Source organism: Chanodichthys erythropterus, chromosome 22 (assembly GCF_024489055.1).
Source record: "Chanodichthys erythropterus isolate Z2021 chromosome 22, ASM2448905v1, whole genome shotgun sequence".
Classification (NCBI taxonomy): Eukaryota; Metazoa; Chordata; class Actinopteri; order Cypriniformes; family Xenocyprididae; genus Chanodichthys; species Chanodichthys erythropterus.
Genome location: NC_090242.1, coordinates 27,161,314 through 27,188,949, shown reverse-complemented (window position 1 = coordinate 27,188,949; position 27,636 = coordinate 27,161,314). Strand labels below are relative to the sequence as shown.

Here is a 27,636-nt window from a genome sequence, read left to right as displayed (position 1 = left end):
TTTCAGTGTTTTTAAAATTATTACGTTTTCCGTGCTTTTTGGGTTTAGTTTGTTCGAAAAAAAATTATGTATAATTTATAAAAATGTAAGAACTGTGGTTTGAAAAGTGTCCACTTGTTTTTATGGTATTTTCTAAATAAAGTAAATAATTGTTCTTTACATTCCAAAATTAACATGACATTACATGAGACAACACCAGGAAGAAACTTTCATTCACAACTGAATTTAGGAAGCAGAAGAAAAAATAACAATACGAAACTGACATCATCATATTTATTTATTATAAACTGCACGTCATTCAATGACATTTAAATATCTTCAAGTTCTTTAGTATGGTTTAGAATTATATATATATATATATATATATATATATATATATATATATATATATATATATATATATATATATATATATATATACACATAATACTTCAAATATGGACATGCCAGCGCAAAATGCTGGTGAAAATGATAGACTTTTATAAATTCAGCAATGCACATGTGACATAACTACATTGGGCTTCGGCAGACCTTAGAGCAAAATGATTGTTGGAAAATTCACACCGGATATGCACATTTACATTTGATAGCCAGACACTTGTCATGCCAAAGGAGCAATAGAAAACAGTCCAGTCATGACAAAATGGCGAGCGGAGTTGGAAGTGAGTATTGCTCTCTTATATTTTCATCACACACATGCATGTACGTCCTGCACGGGGCAGAGGACAGATTATAATTGATGCATGTCAAGCGCGCGTGCATAATGGATGCAGCGGTGCGCGTGCCGCGAATAGGTGTTGCGGGATTTGACACGCAGAAGTCATTGATTACAATGACGCTCATTGGCCGAATCACTAAACACTTTACCAAAATGACACATTTATGACTACATGATTCAGAGTAGCTACATCACATTTAACATCAGGAATGTGAGACGCCGATGATGCTTCGACCATCTAAAATGGCCCCGTTATTAGTTGTCAAACTGCCCACCCATTCATCATCTCGCAGCGTAGCACGTACAGATGTGCTTAAATGCTGTTTACAACTGAAATGCATTTTTTCTCATTATTATCTGCCTTTTTATTCTTTGTACAGAACATAAGTTGCTGTTGGGCCCAACAGAGCCATGGTCAATTAGGGAAAAGCTGTGCCTCGCCTCCTCTGTCATGAAGAGTGGAGACCAAAACTGGTGATTTTTACATTTATATCATTGCTTTAATTCAGAGGTTCTCAACCTTTTTGACTCCAAGGTCCCCCATTGACCACAAAAAAATATTCAAAGACACCATTACTAAGGATAAGGTGATATAAATGAATCACAATTTCTACCCGATAAAATTGTTTAGAGCTTGCTATTACTAAAATGTAAATTCATTATAAATAAACATTTAAAAAATAATGTATGTAACGTTATATATTTATAAAACGGTTATTCGCGATAAAACACGGCTATGACCGCAACTGTTCTGTGTATCACTACACAACACCCTTAGCAACCACTCTTAGCAACGTAAAGTTAAACTGTTTGTTCTCAGTTGATATTGTTCATTGAAGCTTACTGTATTATGAACTAGAAGAGTATTGTGAGAAAGAGATCGATTGAGCGAGTTTATTACCTGCATTTAGATTTAGCACTTTCCTTCAGGTCAGTCCTATGTTCATAATAAAAAATCTGTTTAAAGGTGCTGAAGAGGATGTTTTGTTTTATAAATGTTTGCAATATTACTTGAAACTGTCTTTACTAACTGATAAAAGACTATTTATTAGGTGCACTGAAAGTAATAATATTAATATACATCATCTGTGCACAAGGTAGGGCCTTAAAAACATCAGCCAATCGATGATCGCGTAAATGATTGGCCCTCTGGCTTGTCAATCACGGCCGTGACATTCCTTGTGAGAGACGAGCGCGGCTGCGCGCTCCAGTAACTTTCCACACTCCACAGGCGCCGCATGCAATGTTTTTGTCAGGAGACAGGAGTAACAACTGCAGATTATGAGCTACCTGCAGTGAGTCCGACATAATGAATCCAAAAAACATGACACAGAGAGTGCCGGTGGTAAACACTCGTGTTCCAATACTCGTGCACGAGCTTTGAAATGAGCTGTGAAGGAGGGGGGTTGTTCTTACGCATGCGCTCATTTCAAAAACTCAGTAACAGTCTTTGGATTCTCAGTCGACGGAAAAATCCTCTCTATCACCTTTAAATGTCCGTCTTTTCAATGTAAAAGTCTTCGCTACTGACTGACACACTCATAAAGACAGTCTTTGCTGCCATCTAATGGCGTAATAATATAACTTCTGTTGCTGTTCACGGTCAGGGACTATTTTTTCCCGGTGGAATGAAGGCTTTTAGTGAAAGTTTACTTTGTGAAAGTTGCATTGATACATATTTTTGGCGTTAATATGTGTATTGTGTGGTAACCATTTTATAAAAGCAATAAGGTACTAAAAGCTAGTGCTGTAGGTGCGTTCAAGTCCTTCTAGGAAGTTCGTATTTACAAGGTGGAAAGTCGTGTTTATGACGGTAGGTGCGTTCAAGTCACTTTTGTTGGAGTAAGATGGTGGTGTGCCTTCTCTAATTAATTACAAAAAAAATAAAGTACTTCTACTTATAGAAAAAGAAGAACAAAGAATGTGCATCAGCTTTGTTATGTTTTGAATTAATTTATGAAGCCACTGTAAACTTTACCATATTTTGTGCAGGCAGTTAGCTCACTTTGTTGTAAATTGAAAAGCCGGACAATGTCACTGCCAAATAATATTGTGGTATTCATATTCCGCCATGTTTCTAGGTGCGTTCACGAGATTCTAGCTTGTAAAAATGTTCACGTCCTCATAGAGTTCGTAATTACAGCTTGTAAGCTGGGAGATTTCTGAAAGCTCCCAGATGTACCACGTGGCCGCTGTACCACCTGACTGCTGTAGATTCGTTTAGGCGTTGATAGTGGTGCCATGGAAAATTCCCAGTCCAAAGACCAAAAGGACGTGAACAGCTCTGAATATAACGTTACGTGTTGTTATCTCAAGATTCCAGTAAATACGAGGTGACGTGAACCCAGCATCTCACTGACACGCCCCCAACTCGTACAGATCGGGGCAGTACAGAAACTCCTGAACTTCCCACTTGTATTTACGACATTGTGGTGGCGTTCATGTGCGTTCAGCTTGTAAATACGATCTTTCAGACATGACTTGAATGCACCATTACTCACCATATAGCACAGCCTCTCGTACCTTATTGCTTACATATATAAACATTAGGTCTAGAAATCCCACTTTTAAATTAGGCTACCTCATATATCCATGTTTTTAAGACTGTGGGAATCCTGGTTCTTCAAAGAATGGGTGATTTAAAATAAGAAATCTCTTGATTTTTAGTTGCTTTGGCTCATTTCAACGCCTGCTTTGTTCCAAAAAGTTTATAGTTTAAAGTCATTTTAAAAATGTAAGAAATTTAATTCGCAAAGAGTATGGTATTTTCCTAATAAAACAAATAATGCAGATAGGTTCAATTACTTAAACTTATTCTTTTTCAGTTAAATAATTATAAATTAATAATAAAAAAAAAAAAAATTAACATGCAACATCATAGTTGATGCAAAAACTTGAGAACATGAGATCCAGGGAGTCCAGCAATGATTATGTCAGAAATTAAATTTGAATAAGGAATAACAAATTTATTTATTAAAAATTATAGAGACAAACAAATTAATTAAGTAATTAATAGTTAATAATACAATTTAGAGTATTGTAAAATCCAGAGTATTGTATCTAATAGATGAATATCAGAATATACAGAATGAATGAACAATAATTAAGACATTTGCAGAAGGAGAAGAGAAGAAGCAGAAGAGCAGAGAAAAGCAAAGGGAAAAGCAAAGGAAAAGCAAAACTATCAATGACTCCATTTTATACCATAAGCATAGGGTAATTTACATCCCACTCAAACTTATGTTTTGTTCTAATCAGAAAAGGTCAAATGGATTTACCCATTATGTCATAGACTGAATAGATGAAGAAAAAGATGAAAATAAGTATAGGGGTTGTTTTAACCCCCCTGAAGGGAATTTTGCAAATCTTACATTATCACATGTCAGCTGAAATAATAACAGACATATTTTCAAATGAGTTCAAGTTCAAATGAGCAACTAATTCCAAAAACATCACTTCTGCAGTACTTGGCAAACGTCCAATATCTAACCACAAACATGTCAACATGACCTGTCACATTGAAACACTTGAAGAACAATTAAATATAGCAAGCATACATACTCTTAAATATAAAAGAAGAATAACCATAAAGGGTACAATAAAGAGTAAATACATGAAAATATGATGAGGATTAATATGGAGTATAGGAGTAGGGAATATATGAAACTAAATGTCATATTGATAAATCATAAGCCATAAATGATTAACATGAATATGAATAAAATGCATGAATATTGACCATTTTGGATCCACCAATAGTAATGTGTTTTTGTACACTGGTTATTCTAGGGTGTCTGTGAGTCGAGCCATTAAGCCATTTGCAGAACCTGGACGCCCTCCTGACTGGTTCTCTCAGAAGGTATTGGGGAAGCTGTAAAACAATCCAATGACATATAAGAAACTTAAAGGAATAGCTTACCTAAAAATTAAAATTCTGTTGTTTCATTCTAAACCTGTATGACATTTTTCTTGTGTGGAACAGAAAACTAGTTTTGAAGAAAGCTGCCCTCGCATACAATGAAAGTGGATGGTGACAAAAAAGCAGCATAAAAGCATCACACATTCCAAGTCTTCCAATGCTTTGTAATTTTTTGGGTAAACTATTCCTTTAAAGATCAATTAATAAGACTCTTACAACACACACACTCTTTATTCTTTTCCTCACTGTTTCACAGCATTGTGCATCACAATACTCTGAGCTCCTGGAGACAACCGAGGCGCCAAAGTGAGTCCACTTCCTGTTCATTTGCGTTCCAACACTCACTCCATTGCTGACAGCAGTTAGCGGTGAGCGTATATGTGTGCATGTTCACAGGAGAAAGCGAGGCGAGAAAGGGGAGGTGGTTGAGACGGTGGAGGATGTGATCGTTCGCAGGTTGACGGCGGAGAGGATAGAGGAGTTGAAGCGATTGATCAAGGACACACAAGAGAAGCACAGGTACCAAATGTTCACATGTTTACCTGAACCATTTCCTACTGTCGACTGATTGTAACTCTATTACTGTCCCTTTAGGAAACTGAAGAGAGAAACTGAACTCATCCAGGCAGGTCATCTAGACTCCAAGCTTGAGGAGTTATGGGAAGAAATTACACGGTAGGAATCATTATACCAGCTGTATCCATCGTCAACACTATCTGCTATAAATATACCACATTTAAAGAAATAGTTCCCAGCTAAATTTAAATCATTTATCAGCTTTTTTTTTTTTTTTAAGGATCCTAACATCTTTTTCATACAACAGTTCATAGTTACCATCATTATGGTCCTCCCACAAAGTTACCATATGACTTCAGGAGACATGTGATATACAGTGGGTACGGAAAGTATTCAGACCCCCTTAAATTTTTCACTCCTTGTTACAGTATATTGCAGCCATTTGCTAAAATCATTTAAGTTCATTTTTTTCCTCATTAATGTTCACACAGCACCCCATATTGACAGAAAAACACAGAATTGTTGACATTTTTGCAGATTTATTAAAAAAGAAAAACTGAAATATCACATGGTCCTAAGTATTCAGACTATTTGCTCAGTGTTTAGTAGAAGCACCCTTTTGATCTAATACAGCCATGAGTCTTTTTGGGAAAGATTCAACAAGTTTTTCACACCTGGATTTAAGGATCCTCTGCCATTCCTCCTTGCAGATCCTCTCCAGTTCTGTCAGGTTGGATGGTAAATGTTGGTGGACAGCCATTTTTAGGTCTCTCCAGAGATGCTCAATTGGGTTTAAGTCAGGACTCTGGCTGGGCCATTCAAGAACAGTCACGGAGTTGTTGTGAAGCCACTCCTTCATTATTTTAGCTGTGTGCTTAGGGTCATTGTCTTGTTGGAAGGTAAACCTTCGGCCCAGTCTGAGGTCCTGAGCACTCTGGAGAAGGTTTTCATCCAGGATATCCCTGTACTTGGCCGCATTCATCTTTCCCTCGATTGCAACCAGTCGTCCTGTCCCTGCAGCTGAAAAACACCCCCACAGCATGATGTTACCACCACCATGCTTCACTGTTGGGACTGTATTGGACAGGTGATGAGCAGTGCCTGGTTTTCTCCACACAAACCGCTTAGAATTAAGGCCAAAATGTTCTATCTTGGTCTCATCAGACTAGAGAATCTTATTTCTCACCATCTTGGCAAACTCTATGCGGGCTTTCATGTGTCTTGCACTGAGGAGAGGCTTCCGTCGGGCCACTCTGCCATAAAGCCCTGACTGGTGGAGGGCTGCAGTGATGGTTGACTTTCTACAACTTTCTCCCATCTCCCGACTGCATCTCTGGAGCTCAGCCACAGTGATCTTTGGGTTCTTCTTTACCTCTCTCACCAAGGCTCTTCTCCCCCGATAGCTCAGTTTGGCCGGACGGCCAGCTCTAAGAAGGGTTCTGGTCGTCCCAAACATCTTCTATTTAAGGATTATGGAGGCCACTGTGCTCTTAGGAACCTTAAGTGCAGCAGAAAGTTTTTTGTAACCTTGGCCAGATCTGTGCCTTGCCACAATTCTGTCTCTGAGCTCTTCAGGCAGTTCCTTTGACCTCACGACTCTCATTTGCTCTGACATGCACTGTGAGCTGTAAGGTCTTATATAGACAGGTGTGTGGCTTTCCTAATCAAGTCCAATCAGTATAATCAAACACAGCTGGACTCAAATGAAGGTGTAGAATCATCTCAAGGATGATCAGAAGAAATGGACAGCACCTGAGTTAAATATATGAGTGTCACAGCAAAGGGTCTGAATACTTAGAACCATGTGATATTTCAGTTTTTCTTTTTTAATAAATCTGCAAAAATGTCAATAATTCTGTGTTTTTCTGTCAATATGGGGTGCTGTGTGAACATTAATGAGGAAAAAAAATGAACTTAAATGATTTTAGCAAATGGCTGCAATATAACAAAGAGTGAAAAATTTAAGGGGGTCTGAATACTTTCCGTACCCACTGTAGTTATTTTAAAGGGGTCATGAATTGCATAGTTTTATTGTTTTAGAATGTTTCCTGTGGTGCACTTATGCTGTTAGTATTATTTCTACATCATAAATTGTCATAATTTAGTCAATTTTCCCACCCTGATTTTAGCCCTTTTATTTGAATGCTCTGTTTGAAGGGGCGTGTCTGCTGTGAGACTTCAGTGTTAACGCCCACTGCGGTGATTGGCTAACATATTTGCATTGTCTTTTAGCATGTTTTTACGTATTACAGCTGTCAAGGTTAACTAATTGTGTAACGTGTTGATTATATTTGGATCTATGGCATTATATTTAGATTGTGGCATGAAAGGTTGCAACGACGAGCATGTAGCCAATCATTGATATGTTGTTGAGTGTATGAATGCAGCGATCTCGTCATTGTAACTCGATATCTGCACACTAACGAATGCTTTCTTTACTAACAGTGCAAACACACTGTAAATAATTTTGGCATGAGTCCAGAACTTTTGTCCAGTGAGTGATCCTGTGCTCTTCTCTCTTCCTCATGTCACTATCGCCAGTAGGCGGGCTACAGTGGTAATGATGTAGAAGTAGGTGTTGATCCTTTTCTGCAGAGGCGGTCTTTCATCTACCTATAGATAGGCACATTCCAGGACGAGTCGTTCGCTGGGCTTGGTAACATTAAAAGCTGTTTTTGGACTAACAAGGAAGTTTTCAGCTCTGAATCTTACAGGATATTCTTATAGTATGATGACCTCTTATATATCAAAAGCTCAAGGAAAAATAGATTTTTCAGTTCATGGCCCCATTTAATATTATTTATATACTATTATAGTATTTATTAATCTTTTGAGCTGGCTTTCATTTTTCTGTTTTCTGTTTTCATTTTATTTTTTTGTTTAAGTTTTAGTGAGTTTGTTATGCACTTTTGTAATTTAAATTTTTTGAAAGTTTTTGTATTATATATATATATATACACGATCAAACCAAAAATATATTTTTGATATTTTTTTACTAGTGGATGCAGGACACTATAGCTCATTTTTGTAAGCGAGGATAGCAAAATAAAGTAAACTGTGACATATTATACCCAAAAATTCTTCATACAGTGGACTACCAGTAAATTTGATAAAAATTTGGAACCAAAAATTATTCGTACACTTTAAACTGACCATGTTTTGCTTAAGTGTTATCTGACATAATTAAGATTAATTTTTTCTGACACAGTTTAACTCTGAGATCTTGTCATATTTTATTACCATTTTTTTAAACTATAGTGAATAAACTGTATTAATGAATGAAAGGTCCAAGGTGTCTGAATTTTTTTTTTTTTTGGTTTGACTAATATGTGTATTATTTATCATTTTGTGCTATTAAAAAAATCCATTTAGCTTTAATTTATTTTAGTTTTAGTAATTTAGTATTTTAGTATTTCACTTAGTTGCCAATGCAACATTTCTAATTTTCATTTAGGTTAAGTTTGAGTTTTTCAGTTTTTCATTTAGATTTTATTTTAGCTTTATTTCAGTTACTGAAAGCAGTTTTTAATAGTTTTATAACAGATCCTCCTTTAAACATTCCATACGTTTGCAACAATATGTTGGGTAAATAAAAAAGAGATATTTCATTCTGATGATCAAAACCCTTTAAGTGAATGTTTGTTGGTTTAGTGATTTAAATTCTGGATCTTCATTAGGAGCAGAAAACAAGAGGAAGAAGAAGCTGAGGTGAAAAGAAAGGCCACAGATGCAGCATACAAGGGTACTAAAGAAAGCCCACAATGTGTCATTAGAATAGTCATTTTCACATTTGTTTGTCTGTTTTGTGTGGTCTTATTGTCTTAATGACTTGTTTACTAATTGTTTAATAAAGTAATTAATGCATATTATAGCATTTATTGCATAAATGGGCAAAACTGCAATTCTATTTGATTCTATATTGTAAACAGTCATTCATAAATGCTTCATAGTAAGAGCTGTTTATCTTTTCTTTTCAGCCAGGCAGGCAGTGAAGAACACTCCTAAACGTGTGCCCAGTGTGACTGTGCGCTCCCCATCTGGGGCCTGCTCTCCAAGCATGGATTTTCCTATCGGAGATTCATCTGAAGATCATAGTACCACTGTGAGTTTTTTTTTTCCATTATTCTTTTCAAATAGTGTCATTTCATTTTAATCTGTCATTTATTTTAACAATCATTCCTCCCCGGTGCAGGGGGCAGGATCATCAGTGTTTGTACCGCTGACGGAGCTGCCAGGTCCTGGAGTGGTAGAGGCGAGTTTGGGGTCACTGCTGGATGAATCAACACAGAAGAAGCTTTTGGGTCAGAAAATCACACCGCCGCCTTCCCCTCTTCTGTCAGAACTGCTGAAGAAAGGCAGTCTCCTGCCCACCAGCCCCAGACTGGTCAGAATTCCTCACACACACACACACACATCACAGAAGATTTGTGGTAACATCTCCAAGACGCTTGAAAGACCCCACCAGCAAAGCAAAAACTTTTAGGCACTTGTATAAAAATGCTGTAAAGTGAGAATGCTTTCAAAAATAATGTCATAAATAGATTTAATTTATCAATTAACTTCTATTAACTAAATCAAATCAAAAATTGGTGTGACCACCCTTTATGTTAAAACAGCTTTTGTCCTAGGTACACTTGTGCGTAGTTTTTCAGGTAGCTTTGCATGTAGGCTTCGTCAAGCATCTTAGAGACGTTGCTATAGTTCTTCTGGATTTAGTCTGTCTCAGTTTTTTCTGTTTCTTTATGTAATCACAGACAAATTCGATGATTTTGAGATCAGATCTCTGTGATCTCCTTGTGCAAACAAAGATCTCACTGGATTATTACAATTAATGGTAAAATGAATGTTTGGAAATGTAAACTGATATTTCCTACTGACACACTACAGCAAAAGATACAAATAACTGGCTCAAAGGGTTAGTTCACCCAAAAATTAAAATTCTGTCGTTAATTACTCACCCTCATGTTGTTCTAGACCTTCGTTCATCTTCGGAACACAAATTAAGATATTTTTGATGAAATCCGATGGCTCAGTGAGGCCTGCACTGCCAGCAAGACAATTAACACTTTCAATGCCCAGAAAGCTACTAACTAAAAACATATTTAAAACAGTTCATGTGACTACAGTGGTTCACGTATCAAACTGCCAAAGTCACTTGATTTCAGTTAAACGAGGCTTAATTACATCATAAGTGTTTACGCTCCAAACCACTGATTCGAAACAAAAGATTTGTAAAGCTTCAAAGCTTCACGAAACAGTGTTTTGAAATTACCCTTCACTAGATATTGTTTAATAAAGTCGTTATTTTGTTTTTTTGGTGGACAAAAAGTATTCTCGTCACTTCATAACATTAAGGTTGAACCACATGAACTGTTTTAAATATGTCTTTATTACCTTTCTGGGCATCTGAAAGTGTTAATTATCTTGCTGTCAATAGATGCCTCACTGAGCCATTGGATTTTATCAAAAATATCTTAATTTGTGTTCTGAAGATGAACGAAGGTCTTACAGGTGTGGAACGACATGAGGGTGAGTAATTAATTACAGATTATTATTTATTTTTGGGTGAACAATAAAAAATAAAAACGATTCTGAAAATATCAGGGAATGTCAACAGTGAAATTTTCAGGGCTGAAAAATTATGGAAAAATTAAAAGATCATGGAAAGCAAGCAAATTTGAACTGGTCAGAAAGTGAGGGAACTCTGTAAAAGTGGCACAGCTATCTAGTCCATGTAAATCTTGAGTAGTATTATTTGGATATACAAATTTCTTGCCAATGGAAACTTGGCACATCATGCCTGTTAGGACTGTTATAGCTTGTTTCCAACCGCGGTACGGTTCAGTACAGTACAGTATGCAATTTTTGCCATTTCTATTGTCAGAAGTCGGTACCCTAATTCTGAACCGTACCAGACTACTTTTTTGGGACCCTTCTGTTGGGGTACTTAGAACAATAGTACCAATAGTACTCAAACTAAAAGGGTGGAGCTACACTCACTGTAGAATTTTGATTGGTTGACAGAAAATCGTCATTTGGCGTGCTACAAGGTGAATGACAACACAATACCGCTGCAACACAATGTGAATTTTTCAACTGTTTTTCCTTGTAGCCTTCGGCCTTTGCTCAAACAAAGCTGCTGTATGTCCTCCATTGTTGTTTACTGTCATTTTCTTCTTCACACGAGAATGATGTCAGTTGCTACTTTCCGGCAATACACCACGCCTAACAAGTGGTGGTGGAAAAACAAGCCGGATCAGGGTCTACCATCCTGAATCATACTGTACTGTACTGAACTGAACCGAACCGTACCGTTCTGTGGAAACTAGCCATTAGATTCTTTCTTATTGTTTAGAAAAGGTTTTTTGAGTCAAAGGCTTTTAAAAGGTGGCAATTTACAGAAAATCCTTATTGCAGGCAGTTGAGGGAGAATCCCCGTCTAGTCAACTTACAGGAAGTCACGATAATCAGATGATGACTTCTTCACTACCTGCCTCTCAAGCAGCTACAGGTATGGATTGAAACACACTTATCTGTGCACTGAGTCTAGCAGTGCAAGATTTTAGCATCTGGGCTGTAGAAGCAAAGTGACTAATTCTGTATCAGCAGCATCTTTGCATTTTAGTCTTTGTGTATTAGTCATGATATGGGTATCTCTTCCAGCTTAACGCCAGCCTGCTCTCTCTGTGCACTGTGTGTGTGTGTGGGTATGTCGATCCATTTGTACACGTGTCTCAGGTGCTCCGACACTGTCTCGTCTGCTGGAAGCTGGCCCTGCCCAATTTCCTTCTCAGTTGAGCTCATTGGCCACTGCAGACTCCACCCCCAGCACTGCCACCTCAGCAGTAGACACAACTGCCTCACTCAGCACAGGTCTCTCCTAGATGCTGTCTTATCCTTCTCCAGTCTTTACTTCATATCTGATGTATTAACTCTTTATTTTGGACCTTTGTTCGACTGTCTCTTGTTTGTTTGGTGTGTTGGAACTAGAGACCTGCGTGGGATGGATTTTTTAGTCCCACTCCTGTTTGATTCTGTTCTGCTTTCACAAACATATGTTACCTTCTCCCGCTCCTAATCACAACATTCATGTTTTGTTCCACTCCCGCCAGTAAATGCGCACAGGTAAAAAAAGATTTTTTCTGTCTTATGAAATTTCCATAAAATAGTTTCAAGTTATGTGTTGCCTAGCCACAACTACATCCCAGCATAAATGCTCCTGATAAATTGTTATTAAAGCATCTACATTCACAAACCACTGTTAATTTTAACAGAAAAGCAAGCATAGGCTAATGTAAGCGTGATTTGGCATGGCATAAAGCATGCAAAAAGCGCTCCCTTTATAATCATAAATAAAAAGTTGTTATTCATCTTAGTAAATAGAGATCTCACAAAGTTCCGTTATAATCAATGAAGCTGTCTACACTACACAATGAATCATTTATTTATATTGTGTCTACACTTCATTTGTTATGATGAGAGGATTGGCGAGCATGCAGAATCCAGCACTGAACAAAAACACCTGATTGGTCACTGCGTTCAAGAAATCAACAGATATGTTTGGGATTGGCTACAATGCTTAACACCACAAAAACATGTTGTAAATAGAAACTTCTGACACTCTCCAGAGTGCAAACACAAAAACGCACTGGATCGCTTGCAAAACCGTTTCGTCACTGTGCTATTATTACAGAGAAAACTGATCCTTGGTTTTTGTTGCTTTTGTGCAATAGATGAATAAAAATATATTTGTTTTTAGACATTTTATTTTTAGATATTTCTGTTTTGTGGGAGTCATTTTATTCTCCCTCAACCCACACACACGAGTGTCTTACCTCTCGCACTCTCCCATCAAATCTTGTCCTGTGCTGCACTCTGCTGCATTAGGATCTCGCGGTAGTGCCACGGGAGTGCAGGTCTCAAGTTGGAACACAAATCTCTACCTGATATGAATGTCTAAAGCCGATTAGTTGGTTTGATATGTGTGTAATACTTTAAACAGGAGGTGATGGAGCCCCAGGTGCTTCAGTGGATAATAAGGAGGCAGTTTTAGGGGAGGAGGACCTGGTGACTGTGTCCTATATGGCAGAAGAGCTGGACTTAGAGACTGTTGGGGACATCATAGCCATTATTGAGGAGAAGGTAACTCAGACATATATACAAATATATTACATATATTTGTATATAAATACATTTATATCATGGTCTGTCCGAATACTCGATTCTGATCGGATCGAAGGTGTGCATTAAAACCGTTTAATGCACAGATAGTTTAATCACCATTCTACATTAATGCACAGTTTTCATTAAAGGGGTGGTTCACTTTTTTTTCAAGGCTTGATTGTGTTTATAGTGCACAATTTAACATGTCTTAATGTTTCGTTTTTTAAAAAATGATGTATTTTTCATATATTTTACCTTTATTCTACACTGCTGTGTTTTCCTTCTCCTAAAAACAATCTATTAAAGGGTTAGTTCACCCAAAAATTAAAATTCTGTCATTTATTACTTACCCTCATGCCGTTCCACACCCGTAAGACCTTCGTTCATCTTCAGAACACAAATTAAGATATTTTAGTTGAAATCCGATAGCTCCGTGAGGCCTCCATAGGGAGCAATGGACACTTCCTCTCTCAAGATCCATAAAGGTACTAAAAACATATTTAAATCGGTTCATGTGAGTACACTGGATCAATATTAATATTATAAAGCGACGAGAATATTTTTGGAGCGCCAAAAAAAACAAAATAACAACTTATTTAGTGATGGCCAATTTCAAAACACTGCTTCAGGAAGCATCGGAGCATAAATTAATCAGTGTATCAAATCATGGTTCAGATCGCGTGTCAAACTTCCAACGGCTGAAATCATGTGACTTTGGCGCTCCGAACAGCAGTTTCGACACACTGATTCATCTGTGCTCCGATGCTTCCTGAAGCAGTTTTTTTATCGGCCATCACTAAAGAAGTCGTTATTTAGGTTTTTTTGGCGCTTCAAAAATATTCTTGTCGCTTTATAATATTAATATTGAACCACTGTACTCATATGAACCTGTCATGTCCCTGGGCTGATTTGTCTGTTTTTCCCCTGTCTGTCGCGTGTTGTTGTTGTTGTCATCTGTAGCACATGTGTGCGCTGTCATTGTGGCGTCTTTCCCCGCCCCCTTGTTATTCCATTCACCATCTCGTTATTGTTTCACTCTTTCCACCTGTTCGGCATCAATCAAGTCCTCTATTTAATCACCTCTCGTGTGCTGTCTTGTGCCAGATCGTTGTTTGTGCGTTGTGCCAGCAAGCTTCCAGCTTTGTCTCGTGTTCTGTCGTGTCGTGTGGATTCCTGCCTCTTTGTTTTGTGTCGTATCGGAGTTTTTCAGTTTTGTTTTTCATCTTTTAGATGCTGTTTTGTTTTTCACCTCTTCTCCTGAATTCCCAGACTGGTCTCTCCTGCATTCAGCCCTGGTTGCGCTCTCCGTCTTCCTGCACGGATCGCTGTGCCGTTGCCCGGTCTCACACGCTGCCTGAGCGCCACCCGCATTCCGCCTCAACTGCGCCCTCTGCTGCATGACACTGTCCTATTCAGGCTCTTCAGCGGCTGTGTAATTCTCTGTAAAACGCAGCTCTAAATTTGCTTCTGAGATTGCTCCTGTCTGGATTATAGACTGCTTTTGTGTTGATTATTTGAAAGATCTGCTTTGTGTTGACTGTTTGAGAAAAGACTTTAAATAAATCTTTTGAGAGCCTGCAGACTGAGTCCGTGTTCTGATCTGACCTGACAGAACGATCTGGCCAGTTATGAACTCAGCAGGCACAGATCCCCTCAGGTCAGCAGTCACTCAGCAGGGCATCCTCTTGGGCCAGCATGCCTCCCAGCTTTCGGCCACATCTCAGGAGGTTGAGTTTTTAACATCTCAGCTGGCAGATTTAACGGTCCAACTCCAGGAGCTTCGCAGGGAGACTTCAGCTAACAGAGCAGATGCCACTACCAGCTTTTCTTCTCCCCGTCATGAGCAAGAACCTCATGCTAACAACCCGCCACCATATGATGGTAACCCAAACTCTTGTCGTGCATTTTTGGCTCAATGTTCTCTGGTTTTTGCTCTACAGCCTCGTCGGTATGCAGAAGAACAGACCAAGATTGCATATGTATTAACCTTGCTCATTGGAAAAGCCCGTGACTGGGGAACATCGGTCTGGGAGGCTCATGCCCCTTTTTGCGCTACATTTGAGGCGTTTCGTAATGAGATGATCAAGCTGTTCGACCGTTCTGCTCGAGGTGAGGAAGCAGGGGCTCAGCTGGCACGCCTACGTCAAGGAAAGCACTCAGTGACTGAGTTTGCAATTGAATTCAAGACATTAGCGGCTTCCTGTGACTGGAACGCGGCATCATGTAGAGCTATGTTTCGTGCTGGACTTAATGAGGAGATCCAAGATGAGATTGCCACCCATGAGATCCCAAGTGGTTTCGACGACCTTGTTGACTTAGCTCTCCGTGTGGAGAGCCGCCTTCGTTTTCGGCATCAGCGCTTGGCTGCTCGCCCCCCCTGGAGTTTCGGAGAGCTCACTAATGACATTACTCCGGCTCAGCCTTTGCCATCTCCAGCTGATCCTGAACCAATGCAGCTGCGCCTCACTCCCCAGCAAAAACAGGAACGACTGACTCGGGGCCTATGCTTTTACTGTGGAAAGGCTGGGCACTTTGCCATTAAGTGCCCTTTAAAAGCCAGGGCCCATCAGTAGCCAGGGGGATCCTGGTGGGCACTTCTTCCCTTGTTTCCTCCCCCTCTTCTCGCACCCTCCTTCCTGTTACTGTCCAGTTCAGAGGATCTAATTACTCCTGCTCTGCTCTAGTGGATTCTGGGGCCGGCGGTAACTTCTTGGACAATGGTATGGCGGAGCAGTGGGGCATTCCGGCCATTCTCCTTCCTAGTCCCATCTCTGTTCGGTCCCTGGACCATTCCCTTATCACCACCATCACTCACGTCACCCCCCCTGTAAGTCTTGTTGTCTTTGGCAATCACCGTGAGGTCACTGAGCTGTATCTCCTCCACTCCCTGAGTGCCCCAGTGGTTCTGGGGCATCCGTGATTGGTGCAGCACGGTCCTCACGTGGTTTGGTGCTGGTAATTCTGTTTTATCATGGAATCAGTCTTGTCTTGCGTCTTGTATGGGTATGGCCTCCTCTCCTGGCTCTGTGCTTCCTGTTTTGCAGGTGGAGGCGGCAGATCTGTCTGGGGTCCCGGTGAGATACCATGATCTTCGGCAGGTCTTCAGCAAGTCCCGAGCCTTGTCCTTACATCCTCACCGGCCATATGATTGTGCCATCAATCTCCTCCCAGGCACTTCTCCACCCAAGGGTCGCCTCTATTCCCTGTCTGGTCCAGAAAGAGAGGCTATGGACAAATACATTAGAGAATCTCTCGATGCCGGTCTCATCCGCCCCTCTTCGTCTCCGGCTGGTGCAGGGTTCTTCTTCGTCAAGAAGAAGGATGGCTCCCTGCGTCCTTGTATTGATTATAGGGGGTTGAATGACATTACGGTTAAGAATAGGTACCCCCTGCCTTTAATGTCATCTGCCTTTGAACTTTTGCAGGGAGCCAAGGTTTTCAGTAAGTTGGACCTCCGCAATGCTTATCATCTGGTCCGGATACGAGAGGGGGATGAGTGGAAGACAGCATTTATCACTCCCTCGGGACACTTCGAGTACCGGGTCCTCCCGTTTGGCCTGACCAATGCCCCAGCTGTCTTCCAGGCCCTGGTCAACGACGTGCTGAGGGACATGATTAACAAATTTGTCTTCGTGTACCTTGACGACATTCTAATTTTTTCTCCTTCTGTTCAGGTACACACTCAGCATGTTCGTCAGGTGCTACAACGGCTGTTGGAGAACCAGCTGTATGTTAAGGCGGAGAAGTGTGTCTTCCACATGGAGTCAGTTTCGTTCCTGGGCTACATCATTTCGGCGGATGGGATTAAAGCTGATCCCGCTAAGGTAAGGGCCGTAGCCGAGTGGCCAACTCCAGACTCACGCAAGGCTCTGCAGCGTTTTCTGGGATTCGCCAACTTCTATCGGCGCTTCGTCCGGAACTTTAGTCAGGTGGCTGCACCCTTGACTGCTCTTACCTCTACCAAGGTACCGTTTAAATGGAATTCGAAAGCCCAGGGGGCCTTTGATATTCTCAAGTCCCGGTTCATCTCTGCTCCTGTTCTTTCTTTTCCAGACCCTGAACGGCAGTTTATTGTAGAGGTAGATGCCTCTGAGGTTGGAGTAGGCGCGGTCCTTTCTCAGCGGTCCCCTAGAGACGGGAAGGTACACCCCTGTGCCTACTTCTCTCACCGCCTGAGCCCAGCAGAACGGAATTATGACATAGGGAATCGGGAGCTGTTGGCGGTCAGGCTTGCTCTGGGCGAGTGGCGTCACTGGTTGGAGGGGTCAACGCAGCCCTTCTTGGTCTGGACGGATCATAAGAACTTGGAATATGTCCGTTCAGCCAAGAGGTTGAACTCACGCCAGGCCCGATGGGCACTCTTCTTCGGCCGGTTCAACTTCACTCTCTCGTATTGTCCCGGGTCCAAGAACGTCAAGCCCGATGCGCTCTCTCGTCTCTTTGGGGCCCCTGGAGGGGGTGCGCCGGCCGATACCATTGTTCCCAGGGAGATGGTGGTAGGGTCCCTTTCCTGGGGTATAGAGAAGCGAGTGGAGGAGGCTGTACGAGAGAGAGAAGTGCCAAGGGAGTGTCCGGAGGGCAGGCTATTCGTGCCGGCTGGGTTGTGCCCTGAAGTCCTCTGGTGGGGCCATTCGTCCAAGTTGGCCTGTCATCCGGGAGTCCGGAGATTGCTGTCCGCCATCCGCCAGCGATTCTGGTGGCCATCCATGGCCCAGGATGTCAGGCAGTTTGTGTTGGCCTGCTCGGTTTGCGCCCAGAACAAGAGTTCTAACCAGCCACCCATTGGTCTGCTTCACCCTCTGCCCATCCCTTCCCGCCCCTGGTCACATATAGCCCTTGACTTCGTCACTGGTCTTCCACCATCAAGGGGCAACACAGTAGTTTTGACGGTAGTCGATCGCTTTTCCAAGGCGGCCCATTTCATCCCTCTCCCTAAATTGCCTTCAGCCAGGGAGACCGCTCAAGTGGTGGTTGATCACGTCTTCTGGAGGAGGGCTCGGGAGGCCTTGGCCCGGGCTTCCAGACGAACCAAAGTAGCGGCTGACCGTCACCGCACTCCTGCCCCTCGCTACATATGTGGTCAGAAGGTATGGCTGTCTACCAAGGACCTTCCTCTCCGGGTGGTTTCTCGCAAGCTAGCCCCCAGGTTCATTGGGCCATACCAGATCACTAAAGTGTTGAGTCCAGTGGCGTTAAGCTCAAGTTACCTCCTTCACTTGGTCGGGTACACCCAGTATTTCATGTTTCTCGGGTCAAGCCTGTGTTTCGTTTCTAGACTTAACCCATCTGTTTCTGTCCCCACCTCCCCTCCTCCCCGTCTAGTGGATGGCTCTCCAGTCTACACAGTCAGAAGGTTACTGGATGTTAGACGTCGGGGTCGGGGCTTTCAGTTTCTTGTGGACTGGGAGGGATATGGTCCGGAAGAGAGGAGTTGGATTCCGGCTCGGGATATTCTGGACCAGTCTCTGATCAAGGACTTCTACCGGAAGCGTGGTAGGCCTCTCCCTGGGGCGCCAGGGGGCGCTCCTAGGAGGGGGGGTACTGTCATGTCCCTGGGCTGATTTGTCTGTTGTTCCCCTGTCTGTCGCGTGTTGTTGTTGTTGTCATCTGTAGCACATGTGTGCGCTGCCATTGTGGCGTCTTTCCCCGCCCCCTTGTTATTCCATTCACCATCTCGTTATTGTTTCACTCTTTCCACCTGTTCGGCATCAATCAAGTCCTCTATTTAATCACCTCTCGTGTGCTGTCTTGTGCCAGATCGTTGTTTGTGTGTTGTGCCAGCAAGCTTCCAGCTTTGTCTCGTGTTCTGTCGTGTCGTGTGGATTCCTGCCTCTTTGTTTTGTGTCGTATCGGAGTTTTTCAGTTTTGTTTTTCATCTTTTAGATGCTGTTTTGTTTTTCACCTCTTCTCCTGAATTCCCAGACTGGTCTCTCCTGCATTCAGCCCTGGTTGCGCTCTCCATCTTCCTGCACGGATCGCTGTGCCGTTGCCCGGTCTCACACGCTGCCTGAGCGCCACCCGCATTCCGCCTCAATTGCGCCCTCTGCTGCATGACACTGTCCTATTCAGGCTCTTCAGCGGCTGTGTAATTCTCTGTAAAACGCAGCTCTAAATTTGCTTCTGAGATTGCTCCTGTCTGGATTATAGACTGCTTTTGTGTTGATTATTTGAAAGATCTGCTTTGTGTTGACTGTTTGAGAAAAGACTTTAAATAAATCTTTTGAGAGCCTGCAGACTGAGTCCGTGTTCTGATCTGACCTGACAGAACCGATTTAAATATGTTTTTAGTACATTAATGGATCTTGAGAGAGGAAATGTCATTGCTCCCTATGCAGGCCTCACGGAGCCATCGGATTTAAACTAAAATATCTTAATTTGTGTTCTGAAGATTAACGAAGGTCTTACGGGTGTGAAATGACATTAGGGTAAGTAATAAATGACAGAATTTTCATTTTTGGATGAACTAACCCTTTAAGTTCCTGGTTCTATGAAGCCCCTCCCTCACAAATACGCAGTGGGCTCAGATTGGTTAGCTGGCCCAGTGTATTGTGATTCACTGTCCGGAAACGCCACGCCCCTTACCATTATGGGCAAAAGTGGCATGTGCTTCGGTGTAATGTAAATAATGGCATCAATATTGCTATATCAATTTGAGCATGAATCAGAGCAGTAATGATGAAGAGGGTCAAGCATAATCTCTGCAAGCACAGCTTCTAAAGGACGTTTAAGAATTGTAAGTATTTTTGTTTGTATTTGTGTCAAAGTGTTTAGATATGCTGTCACTTGTAAATATTACTGCTGTTTATGTTAACTTTCAATATACAGTGTTATCCTGATTAAACCTTTACTGTAGCATTTTTGTAAAGGTATTGTTTAATTTATAACATGAACAGGCATGTGGGTAAACACAACATAAAAGCCGTAATGAAACAATGCTGTATACTGATAACAGAAACGCCAACAAACACCAACAGAAGTTCGCTGGTGTGATTACATAGAAGTTTGTTGGTGTTTATTGGAGAAGTTTGAAACAGAATTTAGCCAAGTGGCTAGCGAAGCCAAACCATGTTGGTGTTTGTTTACGTCCCAGAAACTATATAACTTTATAAACAATAAAACATACTTACAGGTTGTACACACAGAGATCGGAGATCTCACTGCACACACAAAATCATTTAGCAGCACAGAAACTTGATATCAACGCTGCTCCGTGGCTTTTATTATTAAAACAGCTTTGCTACTGAATCACATTATATTTCTCAGCAACGAGGGGGTAAAATTGCTGTTTTTAAAGTTAAAGGGTTAGTTCACCCAAAAATGAAATTTCTGCCATTATGAATTTGTGAGAAATTAATAATTTATAAGACAAAATCAGGTATATTGAGGTTCAATATACCATTTGAACAAGGAAAACAGTATATTGAAGAGAAAGCTACAAATAAAACATCTGTTTTGAGTTTAGAGTGGGTCGAACTCGTTGACATTGCAAAAATACAAAATTAGCCTGTAAAACCATTGAAGCTTGTGTTTTACCACTCAAGTCTTCTGACTTTTCCTGCATAGTCCAACAGAAAATCATTGTCAACCTGTGTTCACATAGGGTGACGAAAATGCCGAGGCGCTGGATGCTGCAGCAGTGGAGGCAGCTCTGTCTCTGTGTGAGGACACGGGTCACGCCCTGTCAGGTACCTGGGAGCCAAACCCCTTCAGGCCCATTGGTCCTGAGCCCTCCAGCACTTCAGAGGACTTGGACCCACATTCCCTGCATCTCTCGGAGGGGAAGAGAGACGGTTCCAACACGTGTGGATCCAGCAGTGGCTGCGCACAGGGGTACCTGACACCCTCCACCACTGTCCCCTCTGTTCCTCAAAACTCTACTCCGAAAGCAGGGGGCCATGCAGAACCAGATACCCACAGACCAAAGCACACAGATGAGGCCCAGCATGGGCGGCCAGAATCACTGCATGCTGTAATCAAAAGTGAGGCTAACGAATGGACACGGTCTCAATCAGGTACTCCATGATTTGCATTTACACTACGGCAAATTAGTTAAATGATTTGACATTGTTGAAACTTAAAGGATTAGTCCACTTTTAAATGAACTTTTCCTGATAATTTACTCACTCCCATGTCATCCAAGATGTTCATGTCTTTCTTTTGTCAGTCGAAAAGAAATTAAGGTTTTTGAGGAAAACATTCCAGGATTATTCTCATTATAGTGGATTTCAACGGCTACCAACAGGTTGAAGGTCCAAATTACAGTTTCAGTGCAGCTTCAAAGAGCTTTAAACGACACCAGACAAGGAATAAGGGTCTTATCTAGCAAAACGATCAGTCATTTTCGAAAAAAACTACAACTGTTTATGCTTTATAAACACAAAATATCACCTTGAATACTTCCTGTTTCTGTATTCTTCAAAGCACTTACGCTGAATGTCCTACGCCTTCCCTATTCTACTTATGGAAAAAAACGAAACTGGCGAAACTGTAATTTGGACCTTCAACCTGTTGGTAGCCGTTGAAGTCCACTATATGGAGAAAAATCCTGGAATGTTTTCATCAAAAACCTTAATTGCTTTTCGACTGATGAAAGAAAGACCTGAACATCTTGGATGACATGGGGGTGAGTAAATTATCAGGAAAAGTTTATTTAAAAGTGGACTAATCCTTAAATGGGTCAATATCATTATGCTATTATTTTATGTTTTTTTAAAAATGCCATTCATACACTACTGTTCGAAATTTTATGGTAAGATTTTTTTTTAATTAATACTTTTATTCAGCAAGCAGAAATGCATAAAAGTGACAATAAAGACATTTATAATGTTAAAAAAGATTTCTATAAATTAAATAAATACTTTTCTGTTCATCAAAGAATCCTGAAAAAAATGTATCACAGTTTTCACAAAAACTGTTTATAATAATAATAAATGTTTCTTGAGCAGCAAATTAGCATATTAGAATGATTTCTGAAGGATCATGTGACACTGAAGACTGGAGAAATTATGCTGAAAATTCAGCTTTGCCATCACAGGAATAAATTACATTTTAAAATACATTAAAATAGAAAACTAATAATATTTTAGAATATTACTATTTTACTGTATTATTGGTAAAATAAATGTAGCTTTGGTGAGCATAAAAAATATTACAGACTCCTAACATTTGAATGATAAATATGAATACACATTTTCTGAGATTAATTTGTTCAAATCCATACATTTTTGGGGCATAAAGTAAGGCAGTGTCATATTGTCCAAATATCATTATGGAAAAAAAACTTAATAAATGAAAATTCTTGTGAAGAAATCCTTAGTTTAGGAACTTTGTTAAAATTGATTTGCCAAATCAAGGGCATGTGGTGCAACCAGTATGATAAATAAATAATCAAGACATTATATCATAGACCCTTATGACTGTGTGTCAAAGTCAGTAATTTGATCTGTTTTATGAAAAGGTAAGGTTAGTTCAGGTTGTAAAATTTCAAGTGGTGTGACCCCCCCCCAAAAACTTGATGAAACTTGAAAAATGGTTTCATTGGTTACATTTATCGTTAAATTTAAACATTTTTTAACCCATACATTTTATCAGACTATGAGTACATGAGAGCACTATGAGTACATTTCTACAAACATGCATTTTAAAGTAAAATTTTAAAATATTTTCCCTCTTTTTTATTTTGGAAATTCTTATTTGTCACTGACCCCAGCTGCATGTGACACACAAACACCCCCAGGATTTTGGTAAGAACTCACAGATGTTCCGTTTTCTTCCAGATACACAGTCAGAAGATGACCCGGCGATAAAACAGCACTCAAAGGTGTGACTGTTTATATACGCTAACACATAATGTACCAGCCACGATTATACATACACCCGGAAACCATTAACTCTGCCCTTTTTAGTATTTTTAACACTCCTCGTTAACAGGAAGTGAAAGAGGAGGAGGAAGCCGTGAGTGATGCAGAGGAGGGCAGTGTGTCGGAGATAAAAGCTGGTTTAGAAGGGGATGGAGCTGAGGATTGTGGGGGAGAGGAGGATGGAGACGGCATTTATCTCTCTGAGCCAGAGGGGGAGACAGAGTTGGACCCTCCGGCCAGCGAGAGCGAGGACGGCTACAGCATGCATACGGCATCCTCTTCCGTACAGCTACACACAACTGCAGACTCCATTCCCAGCAGCCCTGCCTCCTCACAGTTGTATGTATACATAATCAAGCTTTCACACCATGTCTGATTGTTTGACATAGAAAAACTTGTCATGTACAATATAACTTTAAAGTGAAATAAATAAGTTAGCCACTTTAGATCAAATCCCAAACACTGTGATAATACATCGTTTTATTAATTCAGGTTGATTTTTCAAAAAATTTCAGATTTAATTTTTGCTATAATTTTGTATTAAATTAATCCTGGGTTTCACAGACATGCTTAAAAGGGTTAGTTCACCCAAAAATAAAAAATATATAGTTTACTCACCCTCAAGCCATCCTAGGTGTATATGACTTGATATAAACAAGCCTGCTTTAATGCGTTTTTAATGCGTGTTCAATTAATCGACATGCTATTATTACATAATGCCCTCTTTCTCATCCTCCACAGCTCTATCTGCAGTGAAGATCAAGAAGCGATTCAGGCTCAGAAGATCTGGAAAAAAGCCATTATGCTGGTGTGGCGAGCAGCAGCCAATCACAGGCGAGAGTCTTCATTACATTGTTCCAAATCCCCGCCCCCTTTTAGCTGATTCATTAGCTCTCTGCAGCCAGAATGAACTGAGTGATAATTAGTCATTTTGAACAGGTATGCAAATGTCTTCCTGCAACCGGTGACAGATGACATCGCCCCTGGTTACCACAGTATTGTGCACAGGTGAGAGCAAACTGTTGAAAGTAAATTTAAAGGTTTTTGCAGTTAGAGGAACATCATCTTATCAGGAGGAATCCAATTGTCCTTGATGTTTTTTTGAGAGAAATGTTGAAGGCACAATGAAAATAAATTCCAAAATGTAATTTAAATAGCTTTGCCACAATTCCGGGTTCTTAGGCCAATGGATCTGTCCACTATCAAGAAGAACATCGAGAACGGGCTGATCCGCACCACAGCCGAGTTCCAGCGTGACATCATGCTGATGTTCCAGAATGCAGTGATGTACAACAGCTCAGACCATGATGTGTTCCACATGGCCGTGGAGATGCAGAGAGACGTTCTGGAGCAGATCCAGCAATTTCTGGCCACACAGTTGATCATGCAGACCTCAGAATCGGGCATCAGTGCCAAGAGCCTGCGTGGGAGAGAGGCCAACCGCAAACAGGATCCCAATGACAAGGTGCGGCGATTTATATTTAGCAGCACTTCTGCACATAAGAAGATTCTGGATCACTAAAGTTAGTCCACATAAATACACTATATTGCCAAAAGTATTGGGACACACCTCCAAATCATTGAATTCAGGTGTTCCAATCACTTCCATGGCCACAGGTGTATAAAATCAATCATCTAGGAATGCAGATGCTTCTACAAACATCTGTGAAATAATGGGTTGCTCTCAGGAGCTCTTCCTCACTACTAAATATTCCACGGTCAACTGTTAGTGGTATCATAAAGTGGAAGCAACTAGGAACAGCAACAAAAATTACAGAGCAGGGTCGGCGCATGCTGAGGCGCAGAGTGCGCAGAATTTGCCAAATTTCTGCAGAGTCAATAGCTACAGACCTCCAAACTTCGTGTGGCCTTCAGATTAGCTCAAGAACAGTGCGTAGAGCTTCATGGAATGGGTTTCCATGGCCAAGCAGCTGCATCCAAGCCTCGGATGCAGTGGTATGAAGCACGCCACCACTGGACTCTAGAGCAGTGGAGACGTGTTCTATGGAGTAACGAATCACGCTTCTCTGTCTGGTAATCCGATGGACGAGTCTGGGTTTGGCGGTTGCCAGGAGAACGGTACTTCCCTGACTGCATTGTGCCAAGTGTAAAGTTTGGTGGAGGGGGATTATGGTGTGGGCTTGTTTTTCAGGGGTTGGGCTGGAACCCTTAGTTCCAGTGAAAGGAACTCTTAATGCTTCAGCATACCAAGACATTTTGGACAATGCTCCCAACTTTGTTGGAAAGGTTTGGGGATGGCCCCTTCCTGTTCCAACATGACTGCACACCAGCGCACAAAGCAAGGTCCATAAAGACATGGATGTGGTGAGAAGGAACTTGACTAGCCTGCATAGAGTCCTGACCTCAACCCGATAGAACACCTTTGGGATGAATTAGAGCGGAGACTGCGAGCCAGGCCTTCTCGCCAACATCACTGCCTGACCTCACAAATGCGCTTCTAGAAGAGTGGTCAAAAATTCCCATAAACACACTCTTAAACCTTGTGGAAAGCATTTACAGAAGAGTTGAGGCTGTTAAAGCTGCAAAGGGTGAGCCAACTCCATATTAAACCCTACGGATTAAGAATGGGATGTCATTAAAGTTTATGTGCAGGTAAAGGCAGGCGTCCCAAAACTTTTAGCAATATAGTGTATATACATACCTCAGTGTCACATGATCCTTCAGAAATCAAATTCTAAAATGTGTTATGTCTTATAATAGTTCAAAAACATGTCTTATAATAGTTGTGCTGCTTAATATTTCTGTGGAAACCCTGATACATGTTTTCAGAATTCTTGAGAAATAGAAAGTTTAAAAGAACAGCTTGTCTTGAAATAGAATTCATTTTGGGGCAGGGTTAGGGGTGGTCCTTCCTGGCGTTTTTTTTTTTTTTTTTAATTTGTATGAAATAGCCACCTCGTAAAATACTTACGAATTATTGTGAGATCGGGTTGGCAGATCATTGGGCTGATAATACAGTCAAGTGTTAAACACATTAATGAAACCAGGATTTGTTCACTTTCAAATTAAAATTACCCCAAGCTTTACTCACCCTCAAGCCATCTTCCACCAGACCGCCTTCCGTATTCAGCGTACGAAGAAAATGTAAAACTCTTGAAGTTCAAAAAGCTTACGCTTCGTCCTACACCTTCCCTATTCAGCTTACAGAAAAAGTGTAACTGATGCGACAGCTTACACTTTCTTCAAAATAGCCACCTCATAAAATACTTAATTACTGTGGGATCAGTTTGACCAATCATAGGGCTGATAATTCAGTCAAGTGTTAAACAGATTAATGAAACAGAATTAAATCCATCTTTCATGTCTTTTTTTTTAATTTCTTATGCCAAATTCACCTTTTAACTGCTTTTGCATTTGAGTGTTGCAAAGCACCTTTATTTCTTTCTCTGATGCTGACCTTTGTCCTCTCATAGGACTGTGTTCCCATGGCCTCTCCTGCATTCCTTCTCTCTCTCTTTGTAAGTACCCTGTCTGCTCCTTCTTCTCCTTATGAACGCAACTATTCCTACAGAATAACCACAGAGACAATGTAATGGGAAGGAGACAGTAGTAAAAAAAAAAAAAAAAAATCATACTGGTCAATATGGGGACTGAAGGAATTAAAACTCATCTTTTAGATACAAGAGCCAGTCACTTTTTTTGAGAAATCACTTTTTTGTTTACTAAATAATCTAGTTTTTTTTTCAAGATTTTTTCCCCAGGTGACATACATGTAAAAGTAATCTTAAAAAAAAAGGTGGTTAAAAGAGAAAAAAGTGACTTGCTTTAAAGTGACTGACAACTGTCACTCAGCCACTCCGTCTGTCTCTGCAGGACGGGGGCACCAGGGGGCGACGCTGCGCTATAGAAGCAGACCTGAAGATGAAGAAATAAGCAGTTGGACTGGCCAGTGGGCGGGTTCCTTTGAAACACTAATAAGTGACTGATTGATGAAGACAGCATAGGACAATCTGTCTGAAGCATTTCGCTAACACCCCCCTCCCACACGCTTAAACAGATAACTTGAATATTCATGAGGGTTTCACTGGCGTGTGGTGTTTGGGATTGGACAATGATAGGACTGCCTCAAAATCTGAGTTTGCATATATGTGTCCGTCTGTATGTAATTGTTGTGAGATGTGTGTTGTGCTGTACTAAATTTGTTTTGTGTACGAATAGTGCCTTTACAGGTATTGATGAATGACCGGGAATAAACAAAAGGAGGACAACTGAAATTTAAAGGCCTTTTAATGTGTGAACAAATTTACTGATATTTTATCCCCTTTCACTTTCCCCTACAATGCAGTATTCTTGTTCCAAACCAATTACTTTTTTTTTTTTTTTTTTTTACTTAGAGAGGTCTTAAATAATGTTTACACTGCTGTCTTCTATGCAGTAACAGTAGATGAGGACCAAGGACTTTCAAGAAAAAAAACTTTTTTTTTTCATTTAATTTTTGC

At 40.8% G+C, this 27,636-nt stretch overlaps 1 protein-coding gene across 9 annotated transcripts; it reads left to right on the top strand.

Moving 5' to 3' along the window:
• Positions 1 to 569: 569 nt before the first annotated feature.
• brd8a (bromodomain containing 8a) lies at positions 570 to 27,580 on the top strand. 9 transcript variants are annotated; one of them, XM_067375302.1, is made up of 20 exons: positions 574 to 662; positions 1,099 to 1,192; positions 4,508 to 4,577; positions 4,894 to 4,943; positions 5,034 to 5,156; positions 5,232 to 5,312; positions 8,831 to 8,895; positions 9,131 to 9,255; positions 9,346 to 9,537; positions 11,571 to 11,664; positions 11,892 to 12,026; positions 13,156 to 13,295; positions 20,917 to 21,328; positions 23,093 to 23,136; positions 23,247 to 23,515; positions 23,918 to 24,010; positions 24,116 to 24,184; positions 24,359 to 24,641; positions 26,611 to 26,655; positions 27,011 to 27,580. In XM_067375302.1, exons 1-20 carry the CDS (start codon positions 644 to 646, stop codon positions 27,068 to 27,070), a joined length of 2,463 nt encoding a protein of 820 aa, XP_067231403.1. In that variant the 5' UTR covers positions 574 to 643; the 3' UTR covers positions 27,071 to 27,580. The 9 variants fall into 9 exon arrangements, with proteins under 9 accessions (XP_067231400.1, XP_067231399.1, XP_067231401.1 ...); XM_067375303.1 differs by lacking the exon at positions 26,611 to 26,655 and having other exon boundaries at positions 573 to 662; XM_067375305.1 differs by lacking the exons at positions 24,359 to 24,641; positions 26,611 to 26,655 and having other exon boundaries at positions 571 to 662.
• The last annotated feature ends 56 nt before the right edge of the window (positions 27,581 to 27,636 follow it).

What these genes read in the sequence shown, in the direction of transcription:
- brd8a (XM_067375298.1), top strand. An exon ending in TTATGGGAAGAAATTACACG is followed by an intron (nt 5,313 to 8,830) that starts GTAGGAATCATT and finishes GATCTTCATTAG; the next exon opens with GAGCAGAAAACAAGAGGAAG. An exon ending in TAGCCATTATTGAGGAGAAG is followed by an intron (nt 13,296 to 16,990) that starts GTAACTCAGACA and finishes CCTTCTGTTCAG; the next exon opens with GTACACACTCAGCATGTTCG.